The sequence below is a fragment of the Sorex fumeus genome, unplaced genomic scaffold, assembly GCF_029834395.1.
Source record: "Sorex fumeus unplaced genomic scaffold, SorFum_2.1 ptg000098l, whole genome shotgun sequence".
Taxonomy (NCBI): domain Eukaryota; kingdom Metazoa; phylum Chordata; class Mammalia; order Eulipotyphla; family Soricidae; genus Sorex; species Sorex fumeus.
Window position 1 is genome coordinate 63,110,052 of NW_026606155.1, and position 22,218 is coordinate 63,132,269.

General features: G+C 39.9%; 1 protein-coding gene across 3 annotated transcripts in view; it reads right to left on the reverse strand.

The window, feature by feature from the left end:
- ARHGAP5 (Rho GTPase activating protein 5) overlaps positions 1–22,218 on the reverse strand; it is a 97,582-nt gene that overhangs the window by 56,032 nt on the left and 19,332 nt on the right. For all 3 annotated transcript variants that reach the window (XM_056134376.1, XM_056134377.1, XM_056134375.1), the window contains exon 2: positions 13,302–17,189. In XM_056134376.1, coding sequence (XP_055990351.1) covers positions 13,302–17,021 — 3,720 coding nt within the window. In that variant the 5' untranslated portion in view covers positions 17,022–17,189. The remainder of the gene's footprint in view (positions 1–13,301; positions 17,190–22,218) is intronic.

The window sequence follows — 22,218 nt, forward strand, 5'->3', positions numbered from 1 at the left end:
AAAACTATCTGGGCCAGGTATATTTGTTAAAAGGCCCTCCCGTTGATCATCGATTTGCTCGAGCGGGCCCAGTAACGTCTCCATTGGAGACTTTGTTGTTACTGTGTCTGGCATATCGAATACTCTCGGTAGCTTGCCGGGCTCTCCGAGAGGGGCGGAGGAATCGAACTCGGGTCGGCCATGTTGGCCGCTTGTAAGGCGAACGCCCTACCCGCTGTGCTATCGCTCCAGCCCTATATTTGTTAGAAGATGTATTTATTACTTCACAGTTTAATAGTCAAAAATGTCTAATTTAACAAATTAAAGTTTAATTTCATCAAAGCTTTCAAAACCCTGGACTTAAAATATTATCTTCTCAATGTGAGCTATCTATATATTCCTCTTATAATTCTCAGTGGTTATGCCTCAATGTATTTTTTTTCTCATTATGTGTATCTGTCTCCTAGCTAGACTTAACTGATGATACCACTTCACAATCTGCATTTGACGTCAAACACAATTTTCCTTCTTTGCCTAACTGCTTTTGAGATTAAACTAGCTCTTTAGGCTTCGTAGCTAGCATCAATGCAAGGTTATTTCACAAAGCCCCTCCTAGCAATTACAACAGTCTCCTATGGTATCTTATCTGTGCTTTAGCCATAATTTTAAGACACTCTATAGAACTGACTTTTCGACTGCTTTTTACTTAAAAACATGAAAACAGAAGCTGAAGAGGCAGAACCTTCCATGTAGTCAACCTGCGTTTGATTCCCAGCATCCCTTATGGTCCCCAAACACTATCAGGAGTAATTTTTTTCTTTCCTTTTTTCCTTTTTTTTTTTTTTTGAGTCACACCTAGTGATGCACAGGGGTTACTACTGGTGGTGCTCGGGGGACCAGATGGGTTGCTGGGAATTGAACCCGGGTTGGCCGTGTGCAAGGCAAACACCCTATCCTCTGTGCTACTGCTCCAGCCCCTATCAGGAATAACTCCTGAGTGCAGAGACAGGAGTAACCCCTTAAAACCCCAGGTGTGGCCCCAAAACAATGGGTAAGGTAAAGGTAAAGGCCCTCCCGTTGATCGTCGATTTGCTCGAGCGGGCCCAGTAACGTCTCCATTGGAGACTTTGTTGTTACTGTGTCTGGCATATCGAATACTCTCGGTAGCTTGCCGGGCTCTCCGAGAGGGGCGGAGGAATCGAACTCGGGTCAGCCATGTTGGCCGCTTGTAAGGCGAACGCCCTACCCGCTGTGCTATCGCTCCAGCCCTAAAACAATAAACACAAAAAAATGAACACAGAAAGAACTGACTACCTAAACTCTATGGTGATGTCTCATCTTATATTCCTCCTTTCATGTTTGGATCAAAAGAAAATTACTACAAAAAAACTATTAAAATGTGTATAGGGGCTAGAGAAAGGGTCACCACTGGGTGTGACCCAAACTCCCACCTCACTCTCTCCCCCCAAAAAAGCAGGTAGAGATCCAAGGCATTTCACTGTATCTATATAAACACACAAAGTCCTAAAATATAAATCGAAGTACATAATATAAATTAAGAAGTTGCTCTATAGTCTTTGTTAATCTTTTTAAGACTACAGGAACAGAAGCCAGATTTTTAAAAGATCCGAATGCTTCTAGAATATAATCTCTACTGTTCTTAACAATTCATATCATCGCATAAATATAAGAAACTGAGTATATGAAAGTGCAAGACAATCCCAGAACAACTCTAGAAGATAGCTAACACATGGCTAGGTAGGTAGCTCACTGGTAAAGTGCATGATTGCCATGAATGAAGCCTGGTTTCAATATTCATCACCACTGAAATAATATATATACATTTTAAAATTTTTTGCCAGAGCTATACTACAGTGATCGTAGCTATACTACAATCAACCATATCTACACAATAACCAACCTCATTGAGGTTTCTCGGGAGTTCAAGATGCTACTCTGTCTAATGTTCATTGATTTAAATAAGGCCTTTGATTCTGTTGAGACAGAAGCAGTCATCGAAGCCCTAGCCAAACAGGGCATTCAAATCTCAATACATCAGGATCCTCCATGAGCTGTATTACGGATTCACTACCAGGATCTCACCATTCTATAAGCAAGTGATCATCCATGTCAAGAGAGGGGTTTGGCAGGGAGACTACCTTTTCACCAAAACTCTTCAGTGCCACCATCAAGAACATCATGCTACGACTGGAATGGGAAGGAATGGGAGTGAAGATAGATGGTCGGCAACTACACCACCTCCGCTTCGCTGATGGCATCGTTCTAGTATCACCAAACATTAGCCATGCAGCACAAATGCTGGCCGATTTCGACCGTGAGTGTGGAAAGGTCAGACTAGAGCTGAATCTCACGAAGACAATGTTTATGAGAAACAGTCTCGTTCCTGATGTTCCATTTGCTCTCAATGGAACAAATATCTTCGAATGCAACAGTTATGTGTACCTAGGTCGAGAAGTCAACAGGACGAATGACCTGGCACCTGAGTTCAGCAGGAGCAAGAGAGCGGCTTGGAATGCCTTCAAGGGCATCAAAAAAGAAATAGCTTAAGAGGACAAAGAACCTCTGGCTCCGGGCACATCTCTTTGATTCCACTGTTCTTCCTGCATTAACATATGCCTCAGAGACCTGGGCCCTAAGAAAACAGGATGAGAACGCTATTTGGGTCTCCCAAAGAGGAATCGAAAGAGCTATGGTTGGAGTATCATGCTTCACTCAAATGAGAGAAAGAATCCAGAGTTCCGACCTACATTGATGATCAGGAATCAGGGATCCTGTCTCGTTAGCCAAGGCATCGAAAATCAGATGGGCTGGACACGTAATGATATTTAGAGACGACCGCTGGACTAGAGACATTACCGACTGGATTCCACGGGACGTCAAAAGAGATGTTACTGGCGCCCGCTTAAGCAAATCAATGAGTAATGGGATGTCAAGTGATCAAGTGATACTATAGTGGGTAAGGCATTGCCTTACATGCAGCTGATCTGGGATGGATTCCCAGCATGCCATCTGGTCTCCGCAACACCCCAAGCAAGTTTTTAAGTCCTGAATGCAAAGTAAGGAGTAACCCCTGACTATTATCAGGTGTGGCCCAAAAACCAATGTGTGTATAACACTGTTTTGTCCTTCAGGTCACACCGATCCCAGGGCACTGAACTTGTATTATAAGTTAATACTGCCTTTCTCCTCTCCTTATGTCTTTTGAATAGTTTACCTTAAAGCAATGTCCTTTCTGTATGGACACAGAAAAACAGTTAATATTATGCTTTGTAACTTGGAAGTTGATTGACTCCAAATAATATTTACTCCTGGGCATCTGCTTTCTTGACTCAGTTGCCCTTAGTTCCTAGCACCCCAAAAGCAGGGGTCCCGACGAGGGACTGAATGGACTCAGGGCAAGCTGTGAACTACCCTGGCATCGAAATGGGCCAGGCCAAAGCGCCACGATACTCAACTATAAGTTGAGGGCATGGTCATGGGCAAATGCTATAATGATCCAAAAGTAAGTAGGGAGGAGACTAGGACCCTGCTGGGCCTATAGGAAGATTAACCTGGCCTGAGGACTGTGGAATGTATAGTGAGATGTTTATATCTCTTACTGTCCTCATACAGATTAACATTGCTAGAAATATTAGAAGTAGATTTACTACAACTATTTAAGAAGATTACTAGCTGAGGAAAGAACACACCCTTGTTAGGATCCCACCCTTGAGTAGATCTTCTAGTAATCTGGAGTAATCTCTTTAGATGAGATTTTATCCTTGAGTTAATCTCCTGGAGGAGTGGTCTTACCTCTCTTTGTTGATTTGTTAATGTTCAATCCACCTTTGTGTCACCACCCTAAGTGATTGCTATATAAACTAAGAATGTAAGCTCGGAGAGAGCAGAGTCAGAAGAGAGAGAGCTTGGGCTCCAGAGATCCAGATTCAGAGCCAGAAGGAGAAAAGATTCCAGACTGGGGCCCAGGAGAGAAGGAGGCAGAGGAGAGACAGGAGTGAAGATTGGAATAAACTACAACTGATATCGAACAGCCTGCCCCTCTTTTCTTCCTTCGTATTCCCTTGACCAACAGCCATCCAGGCCACACACAGTGGCTCAAGAGCACAGAACGCGGGTGGTGAGATAGAACCGTCCAGAGAGCCTGCGAACACACAACTTTCAGCGTGCTAAGATTTTACATATGTACACATACATATATTACACATTTTAAAGAGTTAAATCAACTGAAACACAAGTCAAGTCTAACTCACTGCTTTAATACAAGTTAGAAAAAGAATGGCAATGAGGTATATGACAGTATTAGATATATGAACCATTCTCAAATATGAAAGGAAAAAAATCTAGGTATGATAGTTCCCATTTGTCTGGAATACTAATAATCATAAAAATTAAGGACAGATTACTCCACAAATTTTAAAAGCCAACTATTATATTCAATACCATTATTTTATGTACCTCTGTAGAAGAAAATCTGCTACTCAAGTTTTCACAAGCCATCAACTGTTAGACACTCAGATTTAAGATATAAAAAGTTCAACTACACTAAGTATTGCAAAGAATGTGACAAAACTGAAACTCAAACTGCCAATAAGGAAAATGTCCTAGAGCTGAATAATTGGTCAGAGATGCTTTTAAAAGACATACAGAAATTTCCACTCCCAAATAAATGAATATACTTTTCTCAGGTAATTGTGGATCATTCTCAAAAAAAAAAAAAGAATAAGATAAATGATTTATTAACTTGCTTTTCTCATCAAATACTAAAAATGTTTAGTGCCAGAAATGTTCCCCCCAACAAATTCTATATTAGAAGCATTCCAGAAATTTTTGGCATCCTGTGTACTGTGTTTTGTTTCATTAAAAATATTTTCCAATAAAAAAAAATACAGCATGTGGGACATAAAACAAAAATATATACATATGGAAATCATAATCAAGCAGTGTAACCAGAAAAAACAAAAAAAGCTCAAACATGTGTACACTAAATAGCAGGCTTTATACAATTCTTACTTTGTTTTGGGGCCACACCTGGTGATGTTCAGAGGTTATCCTGGCTCTGTCCTCATGAATTACTCCTGGCAGTGGTAAGGGACGAGATGGGATGCTGGGGATTGAACACAGGTCGGCTGCATACAAGGCAAGTGCCCTATCTGCTGCACTATCTCTCCAGTCCTTCTACATAATTCTTGAGTAAACATAGGAATCAAATAATAAAAAATTAGACCAATGAAGAGAAAAGTTATCAGATCCTATGAGATGCAGTAAAAGCATTGAGAGAAATTCATAGCGAAACAACCCCAAATCAATGAAGAAGTCTTAAACAATCTAACCTTACACTAAAGCATTAGAAAAAGGCCAACAAATAAAACCAAAAGGCAGTAGAAATCAGAGTGGAAGGCTGGACAGAGTACAGCGGGTAAGGCACTTGGCACTGAAAGCAGCAAAGCCACGTCTGATCCTCAGCACTACATATGGCCCCTGAGCCCTACCAAGAGTGAACCCTAGAATCCCATATAGTCCTCCAAGCACCTCCAGGAGCGATTCCTAAATGCAGAGCCAAGACTGCCTTTGAGAATCCTTCGTTGGACATGATCCAAAACTTTAAAAAAAAAAATACAAAAATCTACTCAGTTTCTATTTATAAGTTAGAAATTAAAATAATTCCACATCTATTTGCTTAAAATTTTAATCAAAATAGGTAAAATGCCAAGGAGTAATTAAGGCATATCAGAAGAAATGGAAGATGGATATACTAAAAGTCAAGCAACTGTTAAAAAAAAAAAAAAAGAGAACAGGACCCAGAGAAATTAAAAGGTAACTCCTGGTATGCAGCATGTTCGTATTACCTAAAGTAACTTGCAAACTCAGTTCAATATCTATCGAAACACATACTTTTCAAGGAAACAACACGATTCCAAACTTTATATATGAAAATACAAAAAATATATCAAAGCAAATATCTGAGAAAAGAGACATCACACTTCCTACCTTCAAACAATATAGAATTATCAAAATAGTAAGGTTTTGAAAGAAAAATAGAAACAGAGCAAAGGAACAGAACAGAGTCCTAAAGTAAGTCCACACACATATATGATTAATATGATTTTTGATAAAAGAGCCAAGACCATATAACAGAAAGTAAATTTTTTTCAACAAATTGTAGAAACTGAACTTCCATGAACACCAAAAAAATTCTTATCATAAAAAATAAAACTAGATTTAAAATCATACACAAAACTAATGTAAAACAAAATAAAGACTAAGATCTGAAAACACATAGATGACATACTCCTGACTTTAACCTCAAAGATAAATTTGAAGTCAATTTCAATGGCAAGAAAAATAAAATCAAAAGTAGGAGACTGCATCCAATTCAAAAGCTTTTAGTGGGAAAGCTATATCAAAACTAAAAGGCGTATCATATGCCTGATTAGGGGGTCAATACCCAAAATGTATATATATATAAAAAACCCACTTAACAGAAACAACCCAATCAACAGACAAAATGAAGGTAGGAGGAGGCTGGAGAGATAGAACAGATGCTTGCTGTGAATGCAGTTCTCGACCCAAGTCGATCTCCAGCATTCCATATGGTCTCCCAAGCACTGCGAGGAGTAATTCCTGAAGGCAGAACCAGGAATAACCCCTGAGCCATCACTGGATGTGGCTGGAAACAAACAAACAAAAAAAGAAAGCAGGTAGATCTTCAAAGAAGATACTCAGATTATACCTTACAGAAACATGAAAAATGTTCAACATCACTTACTAGAAAAATGCAAATTAAAACCACAAATGAAGTTTTACCTTACACTAGGCTGGAGAGATAGCACAGCAGGTAGGGCATTTCCCTTGCACGCAGCCCACCCCAGCGACCCGGGTTTGATTCCTCCACCCTTCTCGGAGAGCCTGGCAAGCTACCGAGAGTATTTTACCCACACAGCAAAGCCTGGCAAGCTACCCGTGATGTATTCGATATGCCAAACACAGTAACAACAAGTCTCACAATGGAGATGTTACTGGGCCTGCTCGAGCAAATCGATGAACAATGGAAGGGCAGTGACAGTGACTTTACACTAGTGATTCACAATCACGATCACAATCATCCTATTGTTCGTCGATTGTCTCGAGCAGGCCCCAGTAATGTCTCCTTCGTCCTAGCCCTGAGTTTTTTAAGAAGTGGCATATTAAAAGCTCTTCCAGGGTTAGGAGAATGAGACCCATCATTGTTACTGGTCTGTGGCATATTGGGTACGCCACGGAGAGTTTGCCAGACTCTGCGGTGAGGGCAGGTTACATTCGATAGCCTGCCATTTTGTCCAAAGTAAGAATGAGATAATAAGGTATCACGCAGCCACGAATGCGGCTGCATGCTTCTGGGAGCTGGGTTTTATAGTCTCACACTAGTGATTACCAAAGTGAATGATATATTGTCCCTTGTTGGATGCTGGAAAGATCCAGGGGATACTATAGTAACCTCAGGTACAACTGAGGAATACTTCCAGTTGTTAACTTAAAGGTAGATTTCCACAGGTCAGAGAGATAGTACAGCAGGTAGCGCACTTGCCTTGCATGCAGCATACCTAGGTTTGCGCCCCAACATCCCATATGGTCCCCTGATCCCACCAGGAGTGATCTCTGAGAGTAAAGCCAGGAGTAAACCCTGAGCACCACCATGTGTGGCTCCCAAACAAAAGTCACCACAACAAAAAAAGGTAGATATTCAGAGGGAAGCTCCCCCCCCCCACCCCCGCTTGAATGGGGGAATGATGAACCAAATAAATTTAGGAACCTTTGAGCTACACTGTTAAGAATAGCATATATCCAAAATAGGAAATGTGTTGGTGAGGATGTGAAGAAAAAAGGAACTTTGCTAAGTTACTGGTGGAAATGATTCCTTAAAAACATACATACATTTGGTGTAGCAATACTGATCCCAGGCATTTACCTGAAGAAAATGAAACACCAACATGAAAGTTTGTACCCTTATATTCATGGCAACATTATGCACAATAATAGCCACAACTTGAGTCAATATAAATTCCCATTAACAAAGCAAATGTATCAAATGTAACAAATGTATCCTAGATATAAGCTAGGATACATTACTCAATGCAATACTACTCAGCCACTGAAAAAAAAAATCGTGCCTTTTGCAACAAAAATGAAACTAGACGTGATAAGTTATTCATGAAGAAAAAGATTGTGTTCCTCAAATGCTGCATATAAATGACCAAACTGGCAAAGTAACAAAAACAATTCTCAGACTGAGAAATATGGAGGTGACCAGAGGTATAAAAAGCTGCATTCCTAAAACCCAACACTAAAATCTGTCAAAAAGACAAGAAATCAAGAAACATCATAATAGACCTTAATTTACAAATCTGCCATTCTTTCTCATCAGACCTCAAAGTTAATACTTAAGGAGCTATAGTAAAAATAAATATTGCCACTAACATTACTTATGCCTTTTGTTGAATTAGTGATTTCATTTTCCTTATCTATCAGAATAAGTTATATAGTAAAGTAAGTAAAAGGCCCTCCCGTTGATCATCGATTTGCTCGAGCGGGGCCCAGTAACGTCTCCATTGGAGACTTTGTTGTTACTGTGTCTGGCATATCAAATACTAAGTTACTTTTTATAACTTTATATAAAAAGTTTATATAAAACTTTTAAACTTTTTTGACTACTGGAATAAAAAAAAAAGTAAAATTAAAAAACCTAGAAGTCTTATCCAGTTTTGATACAATCTGCTAGATGGAAAACTACATAATAACTAAAATTATAATCTGGACGACTATATAGCAATACTGAAAAATATAAAATATAGAGAAAGTGTATGCATATATTTATGACTACAATTAAAAAATGAAATTGGGAGATGTAAAGAACAAATGAAATTTGAGTTCTATTTTAAATAATAAATACTGAATCATAGAAGTTACTGATTTGGGGGGTATGGTGCCACCAACAGGTCAACCTGTACCTGCAGGGCAAATGCATCAGCAGCCTGATGGTGCCTTCAGGCTTCCTGATACCCCCAAATTGCCGTTGTGCCTTTGGCTGTATCCCAACAACTTGGGACCAAGTTCACCAAGAAATTAAACAGCCAAAAGCTAGGGATATGAGGGCAAGGCCCACAAACCACCTCTGGCTCAGCTATACAAGCTCATCTATTGGCCTTATTTAGGACATTTCATTTCATTTCATTGCCTCGAGCAGGCCCCAGTAACGTCTCTTTCATCCTAGCCCTGAGATTATATTCAAGGCTCTTAAGGAGAATGAGACCCATCATTGTTACTGGTATTTGGCATATTTGGTACGCCACGGGGAGTTTGCCAGACTCTGCCCTGTGGGCAGGCTACATTCGATAGCCTGCAAGTTTGTCCAAAGTAGGAATGAGACAATAAGATGTCATAAAAAAAAAAGTTCTGATAAGATATTGCGCTGCTGCGAATGCAGGACACCCATAGATAAGTCTCCAAAGAGATCAAAAGCCAAGGTTAACCTTGGACCCACACATGGCGGAACACACTGGGGTAAATCGGAGGCAGGGCAGGTTGGCCTGTGCCTGCCCAAGGAGAGCCCCCAGCAGCCGCTTGCTTCCACAATCCAAAATTGCCGCCATACCCCCAGTCTAACTTCACCATCTCAGGACAGACCTCACCAAGATACAATCTGCTGAAAATTAAGGTATACAGGTTTTTGTGACTGAAATCTCCAGGTTTTCATGGAGTTGGGGGTGGGCTACCTCCCCCCACTTCCCAATATACATGGAAGCACTGGCAGTCACTCCCACAAACCAAATCCAGCACCGCCCTATAAACTCTTACTACTGGCCTTGCTTCAGAGACCCATAAATAAATCTCGAAAGAGATCAAAAGCCAGAGACACAGCAGTGAGTCCCAGAAGACACCACAGAGCAGGGGATCACTTTGGGTCCCCATACTGAGCCAATTTCACAGGGACACCCCAGATGGAGCAGGTGCAGTCTCCCCATCTACTTCAGATGGAATTCCAGTGACCAAGAGCTTCCATAAGCAAGGCCCATGTATAAGGGTTCCAGGACTAAATTTCTATGCCACATGGCAGCAGAGGCACTGGGCTGTCCCTCCCCGGCTCCCTGCCCACTCATCGGCCTGGATGTTATGCCCAAAATATGCCTCCAGCGCCATCTTGGCGTATCAATAGCCCTGGTCGAGAGACGCCCAACTGAATCCCAAAATGGATTAGTGCACTGCAGAAATGTCTCTGTATCCCAACCATTTACAACCTAGGATTTCAAAAGTGTGTGGCCGTGGCACCCAAGATATTCAAAATGAGCAATGGACAATAAATCTAGCATTTGCCCCAAGGCAGGCTTGATTGGTGGTGGGAAAATTCCATCAAAACATAATGCCCCAAACTGCAGTCTCATGGGAGGAGGGCGGTACCAGCACATCCTTCACGCCCCACCGAGGTCACAAGTTACCCCCCAGGAGCGGCTCTCCAGCAAGTCCATAACACCAGACACACAGAAACCAATCTCATAATTATCTGGCTCTTTGCAGAAATCCAAAATCATGGCCGCGTGACATTATATGATTCTCATAACCAGCTATAGAAAACAAAATATTTCACAATGCCTTTTCAGCAATTCTGATTGTTTGGGGGGAAATTCTAAACAATAATGGTGCATCATTTTTTGAAATAATAAATGTAATCAATGTAGAGAAGAGTTAAGTAGAAATCATCTGCCTCACAGGCATTTGGAAGGGGGGGTATACTGGGGTTCTTGGCAGTGAAAATGAGTACTGGTGAAGGGAAAGGTGTTTGATCATTGTATGACCGAGACTTAAACCTGAAAGCTTAGTAACTTTTCCCACAGTGATTCAATAAATAAATTTAAAAAGAAAATAAATAAATTAAGGTGGAGTTCATGCCCAACTCAATAAGCTAATCAGTGGCTGAATAAATAGCAGGACTCCTACAAAAAATAAATAAATGAATAAAACAACAACAAAAAAAACCATAATGCCCCAAAGTAGAGAGACTGCGGAAATTGCCTGTCATGGAGGCAGGGTGAGGGCTGGGATGGGGGGGGGAGGGGAGGCAGGATATACTGGGGACACTGGTGGTGGAAAGTGTACACTAATGGAGGGATGGGTGTTTGATCATTGTATGGCTGAATCTCGAACATGAAAGCTTTGTAACTATCTCATGGTGATTCAAAAAAAAAAAGTAACGTGGAGTTCATGCCCAGTTTAATCAGCTTAATCAATGGCTGAATAAATAGCAGTACTCCTACATTAAAAAAACAAAAAGTTCCTGATTTGGGTAACGGTACTGTTGCAGTCTTGACAGCATATTCTAGTAATCAGTAAATACACAATAAAATGTGTAACAGTAGAATCTAACATCTCCAACTTAATCTCAGAGGATTAAAAAATAAACTAAGCCTCTGGGGCTGAAGAGATAGTACATTGGAGCAAGTAGGGCATTTGTCTTCTACATGGCTGGCCTGTGTTCAATCCCTGGCACATACATGGTCCCCCAAGTTCTGCCAAGAATGATCAATGAGCGCAAAGTCATGAGTAAACATTAAGCACCACTGAGCGTGGTCCCAAAACAAAAAAGATATAAACACCTCAATACATACATACCATACATGCACATATCTCCTTCAAGCAAATGGAGCAAAAAGCAAACAGCTGGCCACATGGTAAAAGTATATAAAGAGCTCCTTCTATATCCTGCCATTATTTTAAATTAAGATAATGTAAAAAGTGGGCTGGACCAATTGTACAAACACATCATTTGCCTTGCACAGAGCCAACCTGAGCTCAATCTCTAGCATCCTATATTGTTTCCCAAGCTCCCCTCTACCCCAGAGTTATCTGAGCATGGAGCCAGATAAATAAGTCCTGAGAAATGCTGGGTATGCACCCCCCGCATATATATAAAAAGTTACCAAAACCTATAATCAAAAATGGAAAATAACACAAAAATAAAAGCAATGAAATACAAAGTGTGCGGCAGCATTATTTTTGGGCACTCAGTGATATGCATTTGTACTAACCTGCTGAACTACCTCTCCAACTTCTGTTTTTCTTAATAAGCATTAAGTAGCTTTAATAATTTAAGCAAATTGAAAGAAATATTGAAGTCCTTAGGCAATGATAAAATGTGCAGTTAGGACCTGTAATGGGATGAGTGAAAAGCTGTGTAATGAGTTAAGAGTTTGTGCTTTAAGTCTAGATGAATCTTATTTCAAAAATTCAAAAATATCACTGTGAGGAGCTGGAGCAATGGCACAGTGAGTAGGGCGTTTGCCTTGCACGCAGCCGATCTAGGTTCGTTTCCCAGCATCCCATATGGTCCCCTGAGCACGGCCAGGAGTAATTCCTGAGTGCATGAACCAGGAGTAACTTCTGTGCATCGCTGGGTGTGACCCCAAAAAAGGCAAAAATATATAGATATATATTATCACTGTGAAAACAATGCAATAAAAATTAGGCATACAGGTATATTGGAGCAATAGCAGAGAGGGTAGGATGCTTGCCTTGCTCGTGGACGACTCAGATTTGATCCCCAGCATCCCATATGACCACCTGAGCACCCCAAGGACTAATACCAGAGTGCAGAGCCAGGAGTAACCCCTGAGCATTGCTTGGTGTGAGCCAAAGCCAAAAAAAAAATAGGTATAACTTTAATGGTAGCTACATACATTTCTAATGCTTAAAACCACCAGAGAATATCTACTATAACTATACATATAAGATAGAAATTTGCTATTGGGTCAGAATTCTACAGTTCAAATTTCAGAAACCTTTCTGCATACCTTTAGGCAGTGTATCACTATCCACCAGTAATTGTGTGGAAAAGTTAATAGATTTCAAGACTACAAAATGTTAGTTTTATCATGGGGCTGGAGCAACAGCACAGCTGATAGAGAATTTGCCTTACCCCCAAAGCCCACCAGGAGTGATCTTTGAGCACAGAGCCCTGTGCACAGCTAGGTAAAGTCAAAAACACAAAACAAAATTAAAAAAGTTTTATCGAATTGTCAATATAATCTACATGAAGATAAGTATATAAAACTAATAATGCAAAACTGTTAACCACAGGGAAAAACAGACACACTGTACAATTACAAACAAAAAAAATGTAACTTTCTACCTAGGTTTTTTGTAAAGAAAATAAACATATTCATCTAGAAATTCTATGCTGAATATAAAATATATTTTTTACTCCAAGTAAGATAGAGTACACAAACCAGTAACATAACAAAAAATTATTTACATTCACAAAATATTAAACTTACCTTTTTATCTTCTTTTACTTTGTGGGTTTTCTTCTTCATTTTCTTTTCATCTAACTCCTGGTCTGAAGTGATTGCAGGATTATCAATTCCACCTTTCCAAGTTTCAACTGGAGAAAGTAGTGGATCCTCTTCACTTCCACGATGTCTTCCTTTTCTTTTTGTTTTAGAAGTAGTGAAAGCTTCATCATCACTTGCATCTGAATGTGTTCTCCTATAGTACGATTTGGCTTTACTAAATAGAGTTTTAGATTTATATTTGTATTTTGAAGGCCTCCGTTCTCCATGACTTTTTGAGGTTCTATCAGAAAATCCATTTTCTTCATCTCCTTGGGTGTTATTTACAAATGAGTTTCGAATTTTAATAATGCGATTCTGACTATCATCAGGGACAACATATATCTCATCAGGATAACCCTTTTGTTTAAATATTGTATCAATGGGTTCCGCATAGTTATCTGATGGATCCATATCTTCAGGATGTGCCAAAGGCACCCGTGAAGTCTGTTTTCTTGGATTTTTACCAATTCCAGCTTCAATTGTTTTTAAAAGATTTGGATCCAGTTTCCTCACATTTGTCTTAGGTACTACTGGTTTCGGTTTGATAGGTGGAGGCACTTTATGGTTGCGTTCATGGTCATGACAATTTGGGGTGCTATGAATAGGATATTCATTTCCTTCCAAATCTAATCTAGATCTAGATCTGTCACTAGGTGTTGGAAGCAACTGTACATCATCCCCAATTGGACTATATGGAGGTGGTGCTTCTGTATCATCATCTGAATCAGGGTAGTTGTTATAGGGAAAACAGTCTCGGGGAGATGGTAGAAAAACATCCTCATTTTGATGGGAAGATTCCCTTGTATTATCAGACAAATAGGAATTTTCTATCATATTTTTTTTCTCGAGAACATCACTAAAAAACAGCGTAAAGACCTCAGTTTGTCGATGATACTGTGATAAAGAATATAATGCTGTGAATTTAGCAGTGATCTCAGTTGCAATATGTTCACCTTCAGTCATTAATTCTTTAATGGCCTCATTTTCAAAAAAGTCTGCTTGGCTATCAGTAACTGCCACTAGTTGTACGGGAATCGTGTCCTGAACTTCTGATAAAAATGCTCTAAGCATTCCCATAGATGCTTTCCGCTTAGCAGAATAAACTAATATATATCCATGAACCAGTTCATCTTTCCTTACTCCAATTGAGGAATGGTATGACAATATTGTGATCTGTATTCGTCTCCTTTTCTCACCAATGATCTTATCAAGCATTACGGAATTATTCTGTCCAGCTTGTGCAGCACTGCAAGAATGAGAATCCAGGAAAGGTGAAAGAATAAGATCCACACTAAATGGATCACCACACATGGCACACATTACAATTCTCAAGTCAGCTTCTGCTACATCCTTATTTGTGGGAACTGGGCTGACCACATCTAAGTTATGTTTAACTGATTCTAATACTCCTCTTAGAGCTTGCTTTATTTGAGTTTCATTAAATTTACGAGGATATGTACCTGCAGGAACATCTACAAAAGGACACTGCAACTTGTTTGCCAACTGTTGCCCTTGGTGCCTTAGAATTGGTAGATTTTTACTTACAGACTCTCTCTGAATAGCTAGAATTAGTGTAAATGGAAGATTAGCCATATATTTATCTTTTCTGATCTGAGAAGCTTCAGTTCTTATTTTTCCAATAAATTCCCCAATAAAATTCAGTGACTCGATGGAATTAAATACACAAAAGCACCCATGTGGTTTAAAGGCGGCAGTCCATAATTGACTTAGTAAATAAGGCGACTTGGCATCAACTGGCCGAAGATCAAGTTCATAAATTTTTCCATCTAAGGCATACTCATCATCAGTGGATTGTGTCCTTATTTCATTTGCTAATTCTTGAGCAAGGCCATCCTTCCCTAAAATGAAAAGATTAACTTTGTCTATATTGGTACTGTCATGATATAATCGTAAACGACCATGATCCAACTGCAAGAGACTGCTGGCAAGTAATTGCTCCACTTTAATGTCTGTACAATTTTGGCCACTTAGACAGGTCTCTTTAGTGGGGTGATAAACAAACCCTATATGTTTAAGTAAAAGAGATTCCCTATCAGGTGCAAGTTTCTGTAAAGCTTTATATCTAGGTTCTTCACTCAAAACTGTATGAATTTCACTCATTTTATCCGAACTAGGTGTTGCATTAAGATCTAAATCATAAAAAAGTTCAGAGTGCTCAAAAAGCATTTCCTGAAACTCTTCTTTGGCTTTTTCAACTATTTCTCGCTGATGCCTACTATATACCTCTTTACTATCAGCCTCAGTGATGTATTTGAAGGCTTCATCCTCCATAACAAAGCACATGACTTCCTCCCATGGCTGTCCAGGTGAAATAAACTGAATTTTTTCCAAAGTCTTTTTGAATTTTTCCTTCATTTCTACCCTTCTCTTCTCTGATATTAGATGCTGTACATGGTTCTGATAAACTTTTTCAGCTTCTAAAGTGCTCAAGAGGTCAAATGGTATTCGCCTATCATTAATTTTGTCTATGTGATCTGTTTCATCCCAAGGTGTTTTCTCTAGCACCACAAAGCATAACTGAAAATCTGGTCTCTTTTCCATTAACTTCAGAGCTTCTGACCAGTTCAAATGTTCAATTTCTTCTAGATTTGGCAAAAGAGTGTTAAAAGCTCTTGGCAAAGTATTTATATATTCTTCTCTTCTTTTTCTTATATGCTCCTGTTTAAGTTGCTCTATATGTTTTGAGAATGTATTTCTGGCCTTCTCTGTTCCCTCTAAATTGATGTATTCTTCATAATCAGGATGATTTTTTAATTTATTACTAACAGTTTTCCAAGTTGCATGATAATCTCTCACAGTCTGTACAAGTTTTTCAAACTTATCCGTTGCTGTGACAACAAGTTGTCTCTGTGTTTTATAAGCATCCAGATAGGGAATAATTTTAGGCTTGCCACGAGTTTTATCCAACATTTGTATCAGTGCAGTGAAACATGTCTCAATGTTGACATTAAATCGTGCTGATGTTTCCACTACAAGAAGGTTCTTTTTGTTTGAAGCAAAAGCTTGAACTTCTCTAAGATAATGATCCACACACTCATCACATTTAGTGGCTGCTATTATTACAGGTTTTTTCGATTTTGACAGTTGGACAAAAAGGTTATTCACAAATTTAAGTTGATCGTCAAACTTCCTATTGCATCCCTGACTTACATCAATGCATAATAAAAATCCATCTACATTGAGCTTCCCTTCAGGCATTTGCTTTTGTTCAAAGTCTTGTTCCAAGCCCAGCTGATCAGTGCAAATGTACATTAGTTTTTCTGCCGACTGCAGTTTAGAGGCAGCTGCACGTTTTATATATGGTTGCAAATTTGTACTCCGATGAGGAAGGAAAGTCTGGTCATCAATGAACTCTGTTTGTTCAATGACATGAATTTTGCATTCTACTCCATCTTCACCATTTTGTGTAATGTCACCCCAGTACAAAAAGTGATCATTGTTTACTACTCGTCCTCCAAAGTCAATGGTGCTAAGCACAGAAGTATGCTCATGATAATATTCATCTGCCTTTGATCGTACAAATCTATTGCACAGACAAGATTTTCCAACTCCACAGTTACCCTTGTCTTTCTCAGTCCCAGAGAGTCCAACGACACTGATGGTATAGGATGGGGGGCGAGGCTCTTTATTTTTTGCCATCATCACTCTATTCTCATGTCTCTACATTCATAAAGGTAAGCATATATACTTCTCATTCTGAAAATAAAATCAACTCAAAATATAGATTCTGTATTTCAGAACTATATTAGGTTCTTTGTATTTCCCTCATTTCTGTGCAGAAATGTCTTCAAGATCATATGGATCATCTTCCTAGAAAGGGAAGAAAAAAAAATTTCAGTCATACGTTAAACATACTAATTATATATATTACAGATGTCCATAACAAAAGAACAATGAAAATTTATGCATTTTAAGAAACCACTACAAAAGCAATTTGAAATTTATTGCTATAAACAGAAGACGACCTCAAAATTTATGGCAATCAGGGCCTGGAAGCTAGTTAAAAGCACTGAAGTGCTTTTTGCTTGCAGGTCCCCTGGCAGAATACTCAACACCAAACTGAGTAGCAGCCTCTAAATGCTGCCAAGGTATGGGTCCCTTCCACCTCCCATAGTATGGCAATTAAAAGCAACATAAAATTTAATGCTATTTCTCAGGGCTGGAGAGAGGTACAACAGGTAAAGTAATTATGACAAGTGCCTTTCAATCCCAGGTATCACATGTAAACACTTGAGCACCAGCAAGTACTATCCCTGAGCACAGAACCAAGAGTAATCCCTGCACTTTGCAAAATATGGCCCCAAAACAAAATAAACTAATTTAATGTGATTTCTCAAACTTTAAAATACATACCTACTAACTAAACATGCAATTTGTTTTTATTTCGCACGAAGTGCTTGAAGAAATGACTAATTTTTTTCTCCTTAATTTTCCTACCTTCTGTGAAATATACTGGTTGCTGTAAACAACTCCCTGAAAACTTATAAACATTTCAATTATGTCATTCTTTAAAACCTGTTGCCTAAAACAGAATTTCAAATTGCACCATTCCTTAAGACTTGTTCCCTATACAGTATTTCATACAAATTTTACATTTTTTTTTAAGAGGGATGGTATGATTGGCGTCATACCTAGAGATGTTCAGGGCTTATTCTCAGCTCGTTGCTCAGGGATCATTCTTGGCACTGTTCAGTGGAGTGCACGTGGCATTGGGGGCAAACCTGGGTCAACAATGTGCAAGGCAAACACCCCTGTAATATCTCTTTGACCTTTAGAAGATTTTAAAATTTTAAGTTTCTTTTTTTGGATTTTAAGTTTCTTTTTCTGCCAAGAATTATCAACATATGGCCAGAGCAATAGCACGGTGGAGAGGGCATTTGCCTTGCATGCAGCCAATCTAGGTTCGATCCCCAGCATCCCATATGGTTTCCTAAGCACCACCAGGAGTCATTCCTGAGTGCAGAGCCAGGAGTAATCTCTGAGCATTGCCAGGTGAGACCCAACCTCCCCCCACCTCACACACACACACACACACACACATAAAAGAAGTATCAACATATTCCTGTGAAATCTGTCAAATTTTATAATTAAAGCAATGAAGAACTCGAGTAGTTAGCCAGGAAATAGAAAGAAACAGTTAAGGAAAACAAGGTCAGCATTTAAATGTATCAATGCTTTGCTAAGGTAAAAGATCCCTTTATTTTAAAGTTAAAAAGAAAAATAGATACCACAAGCAGTGGAGCTGAGGAGCTAGCCCCTAAGGGTCACTCCCAGTGATGCTCAGAGATCACCAAGGCTACAAACCAAGTAGTGCTGGAAGCAGGGTATGTGATGCCAGAACAGAATGGTAGGCATGTACTCTAATACTTGAGCCATTATCCCCAGTCTCAGACGAACCAATTTTTGTCTAATTATCTTCAAGTCCAATTCAGCAAAATACAGTAAATGGAATTTTTTTCAAATCCTGGCCTGAATTTCTAACTAGATTTGAAGCATAACATTTCTGTCAAATTGTTTCTAAATGTCTTTGATTTCTGCATTTATTTCCCTTCAGAGATATTACAAAATGCTTTTGGGCCATATTTTAAGTAGAACTAAAACAAAAAGATTATATATTTAAGATGGCCTTTTAGAGTTATTTGGCATTATCAACATCACTGTATAACTTTTAAAAATTTCATTTTGGGTATTTATGCAGAAGTAATGAATCAGCACCTATGAGGGTTTATTTAGTCAATGGGATGCTTTGCTCGATTCCTGGAATTACATCATTATCCATGTGTCACCCGGAGCAACCCCTGTGCAGAGGCAGAAGCAGACCCCAGCACTGCTGAATATGGCCCAAACACCTTCCCACAAAAGTTTCATTTGAAGAGTCTTCCAAAAATACGTTATTTCAACCACATTGAAATTTCACAAGACACATAAATATCCAGTCATGTACATCAATATACATGAGAAGCATCTTCAATCCAGGCAAAATAAAGAATATAATGCACACGGGGGGGGGGGGGAGGCCGGGGGAGGGTGGGACCTAAAGAGCAACCACATTACCACATTCCTGAACTTTTCAAATTACCTCAATTGCAAGCAAATATCTATCATGCAGCATATTTGCTTTATTAACAAAAGACATTTGTCTAATTGCTTTTGTAATCTAAATTTTGACCAGCATTTTTTATATTGTTATGATATTAAAGGGGCCCAAGACAGAACATACTGGATTAAAGTACCTGGCTTGCATGTAGCCAACTCAGGTTTGATCTCAGCACATATTGTCTCCTGAGTTCAGAGCCAAGTGTGATCCCTGAGCACCACCGGGTGTGTCCTCACTGCCCCACCAACTGCTATAACTTAAAAATAAAATTCCAAACCTATTGTCTTAGTCAAGAAGTTTATTCTATTAACCACCCCCCACCCAATTTTTTTGTTCTTGGTAGAGTAATAGAACCCAAAGCCTCATAAACTTAAATGATTACTTCTACCATTGAGGTTCATCCCTGAACCTTTTATCAATTAAGTATTAATTTTAACAACATCAACTATTTAATAGTCAATAAAATGCTCATTCAGTTTGCTTTTGGGTGTGTTTTTGTTTTGTGGCCATACCTGGTTGATAAAACCTGAATCTCGGGCACCTACATGAAAATCATAAATTCCTACCCACTCAACTATAACCCCAGTCACTTAACTTCTGAATACAAAAAAAAACAACCTATGTTGAAACAGAAATATGTAGAAAATTATGGATTGAAATGAATTCAAATGCCAACTATTTGTTTATAAGAACAGTGAAGTTGTAAATGTCTTCAGCGATAGTTCCCCTATCTATAAAGTAGTATCACACATCCATATAACTTAAGAACTAAATCATTTTTTAAAATATTACTGGTTTACTCATGGGAAGGGGGGCGTTCCAGTCCGTCCTTCACGCCCTACCAAGGTCACCAGTTGCCCCCTACGAGCGGCTCTCCAGCACAGCCACGGCCCCAGAAGCACAAGGACTTAATGCAGAACCCAGCAGCTTGGAGCAGAAAAGTGAACGGACTATGCATTGATCCAGGCCATCAAGTCTGCCAGAGGGGAAAGGGTGTTGCCCCATTCGCCCTCTCCTCTCTGGAAAGAAAGATGGCGGCCACATGGGAGCCTTGTGGACAGCAGGTATGAGCCGGGGGTGTGGTGGCGACTAAAACCTCATGGGTCGGGGGGCGTTCCGGTCCGTCCTTCATGCCCTACCGAGGTCACAAGTCGCCCCCCGCGAGCGGCTCTCCAGCACGGCCATGGCCCCAGAAGCACAAGGACTTAATGCAGAACCCAGCAGCTTGGAGCAGAAAAGTGAACGGACTATGCGTTGATCCAGCCCATCAAGTCTGCCGGAGGGGAAAGGGTGTTGCCCCATTCGCCCTCTCCTCTCTGGAAAGAAAGATGGCGGCCACATGGGAGCCTTGTGGACAGCAGGTATGAGCCGGGAGTGTGGGGGCGACTAAAACCTCATGGGAAGGGGGGCGTTTCGCTCCGCCCTTCACGCCCTACCGAGGCCACCGGTTGCCCCCCGCGAGCGGCTCTCCAGCACGGCCACGACTCCAGAACACAGAAACCAATTTCTTAACTATCTGACTTTCAGTAGAAATACTTCCAGGGTCAATAGGTAAAATAGCAGAAATCCAAAACCAACATTTAATTCTTGAACCCAGCTGTAGAAAGCAAATCACTTCACAATGCTTTTTCAGCATGTCTGATTTGGGGGGGGGGGGGTAAACTCTAAATAATAGTGGTGAATCTTTCATTGAAACAATGAATCTAATCAAAGCAGATAGAGTGTTAACTAGAATTCATCTGCCTCACAGGGACGGGGAGGGGTGGGGGGTGGGGGTTTATTGAGGTTCTTCATGGTAAAAAATAAGTATTGGTAAAGGGAAATGTGTTTGATATTTGCATGACTGAGACATAAACCTGAAAGCTTTGTAACCTTTCCCACAGTGATTCAATAAATAAAAAAAAAAAATTACTGGTTTAGCAAACTAAATGTACTTAATGAATTGTTAAAAAAGATTTTTCAATTGAGTCACTGTGAGATACACACTTAAAAAGTTGTTCATGACTTGAGTTTCAGTCGTACAATCTTCCAACAACCAACCCTTCAGCAGTGTACATTTTCTACCACCAAGGTCCCCAGTTTTCATCCACCACCCCTAGTCCCCCACCAGCTTGCCTGCATGACATTTTTTTCTTCTTTCCTTTTTAGACATTGTGGTCTGCAATACAGGTACTGAAATATTATAATGTACATCACTTTACATACTTTAAGCACTCAGTTCTAGTCCAGTGATCATTTCCAACTATCATTGTCATAGTGGTCCCCAGTTCCTTCTCTGTCCTAACTACAATCCCCTTTCCTCCACTTGTGGCAAGCTTCCAACCATGGACCAGTTCTGGCTTCCATTTCTATTGCCTCTGGGTATTACTCTCATATATTTTTTAATATCACACAAAAATGTGAGATCATTCTATGTCTATCCGGCTCCTAGATTCATTTTCACTCAGCTGATATTCTCCATGTCCACCTGTCACTGTCACTGTCCTCCTGTTATTCATCCATTTGCTCGAGCGGGCCCAGTAACATTGTGAGACCTGTTACTATGTTTGGCATATCGAATATACCACGGGTAGCTTGCCAGGCTTTGCCCTGCGGGCGAGATACTCTTGGTAGCTTGCCAGGCTCTCCGAGAGGGGCGGAGAAATCGAACTCGGGTCGGCCATATTGGCTGCGTGCAAGGCAAACACCCTACCCGCTGTGCTATCGCTCCAGCCCCCTGAATAAGCAAATTTCATTACCATT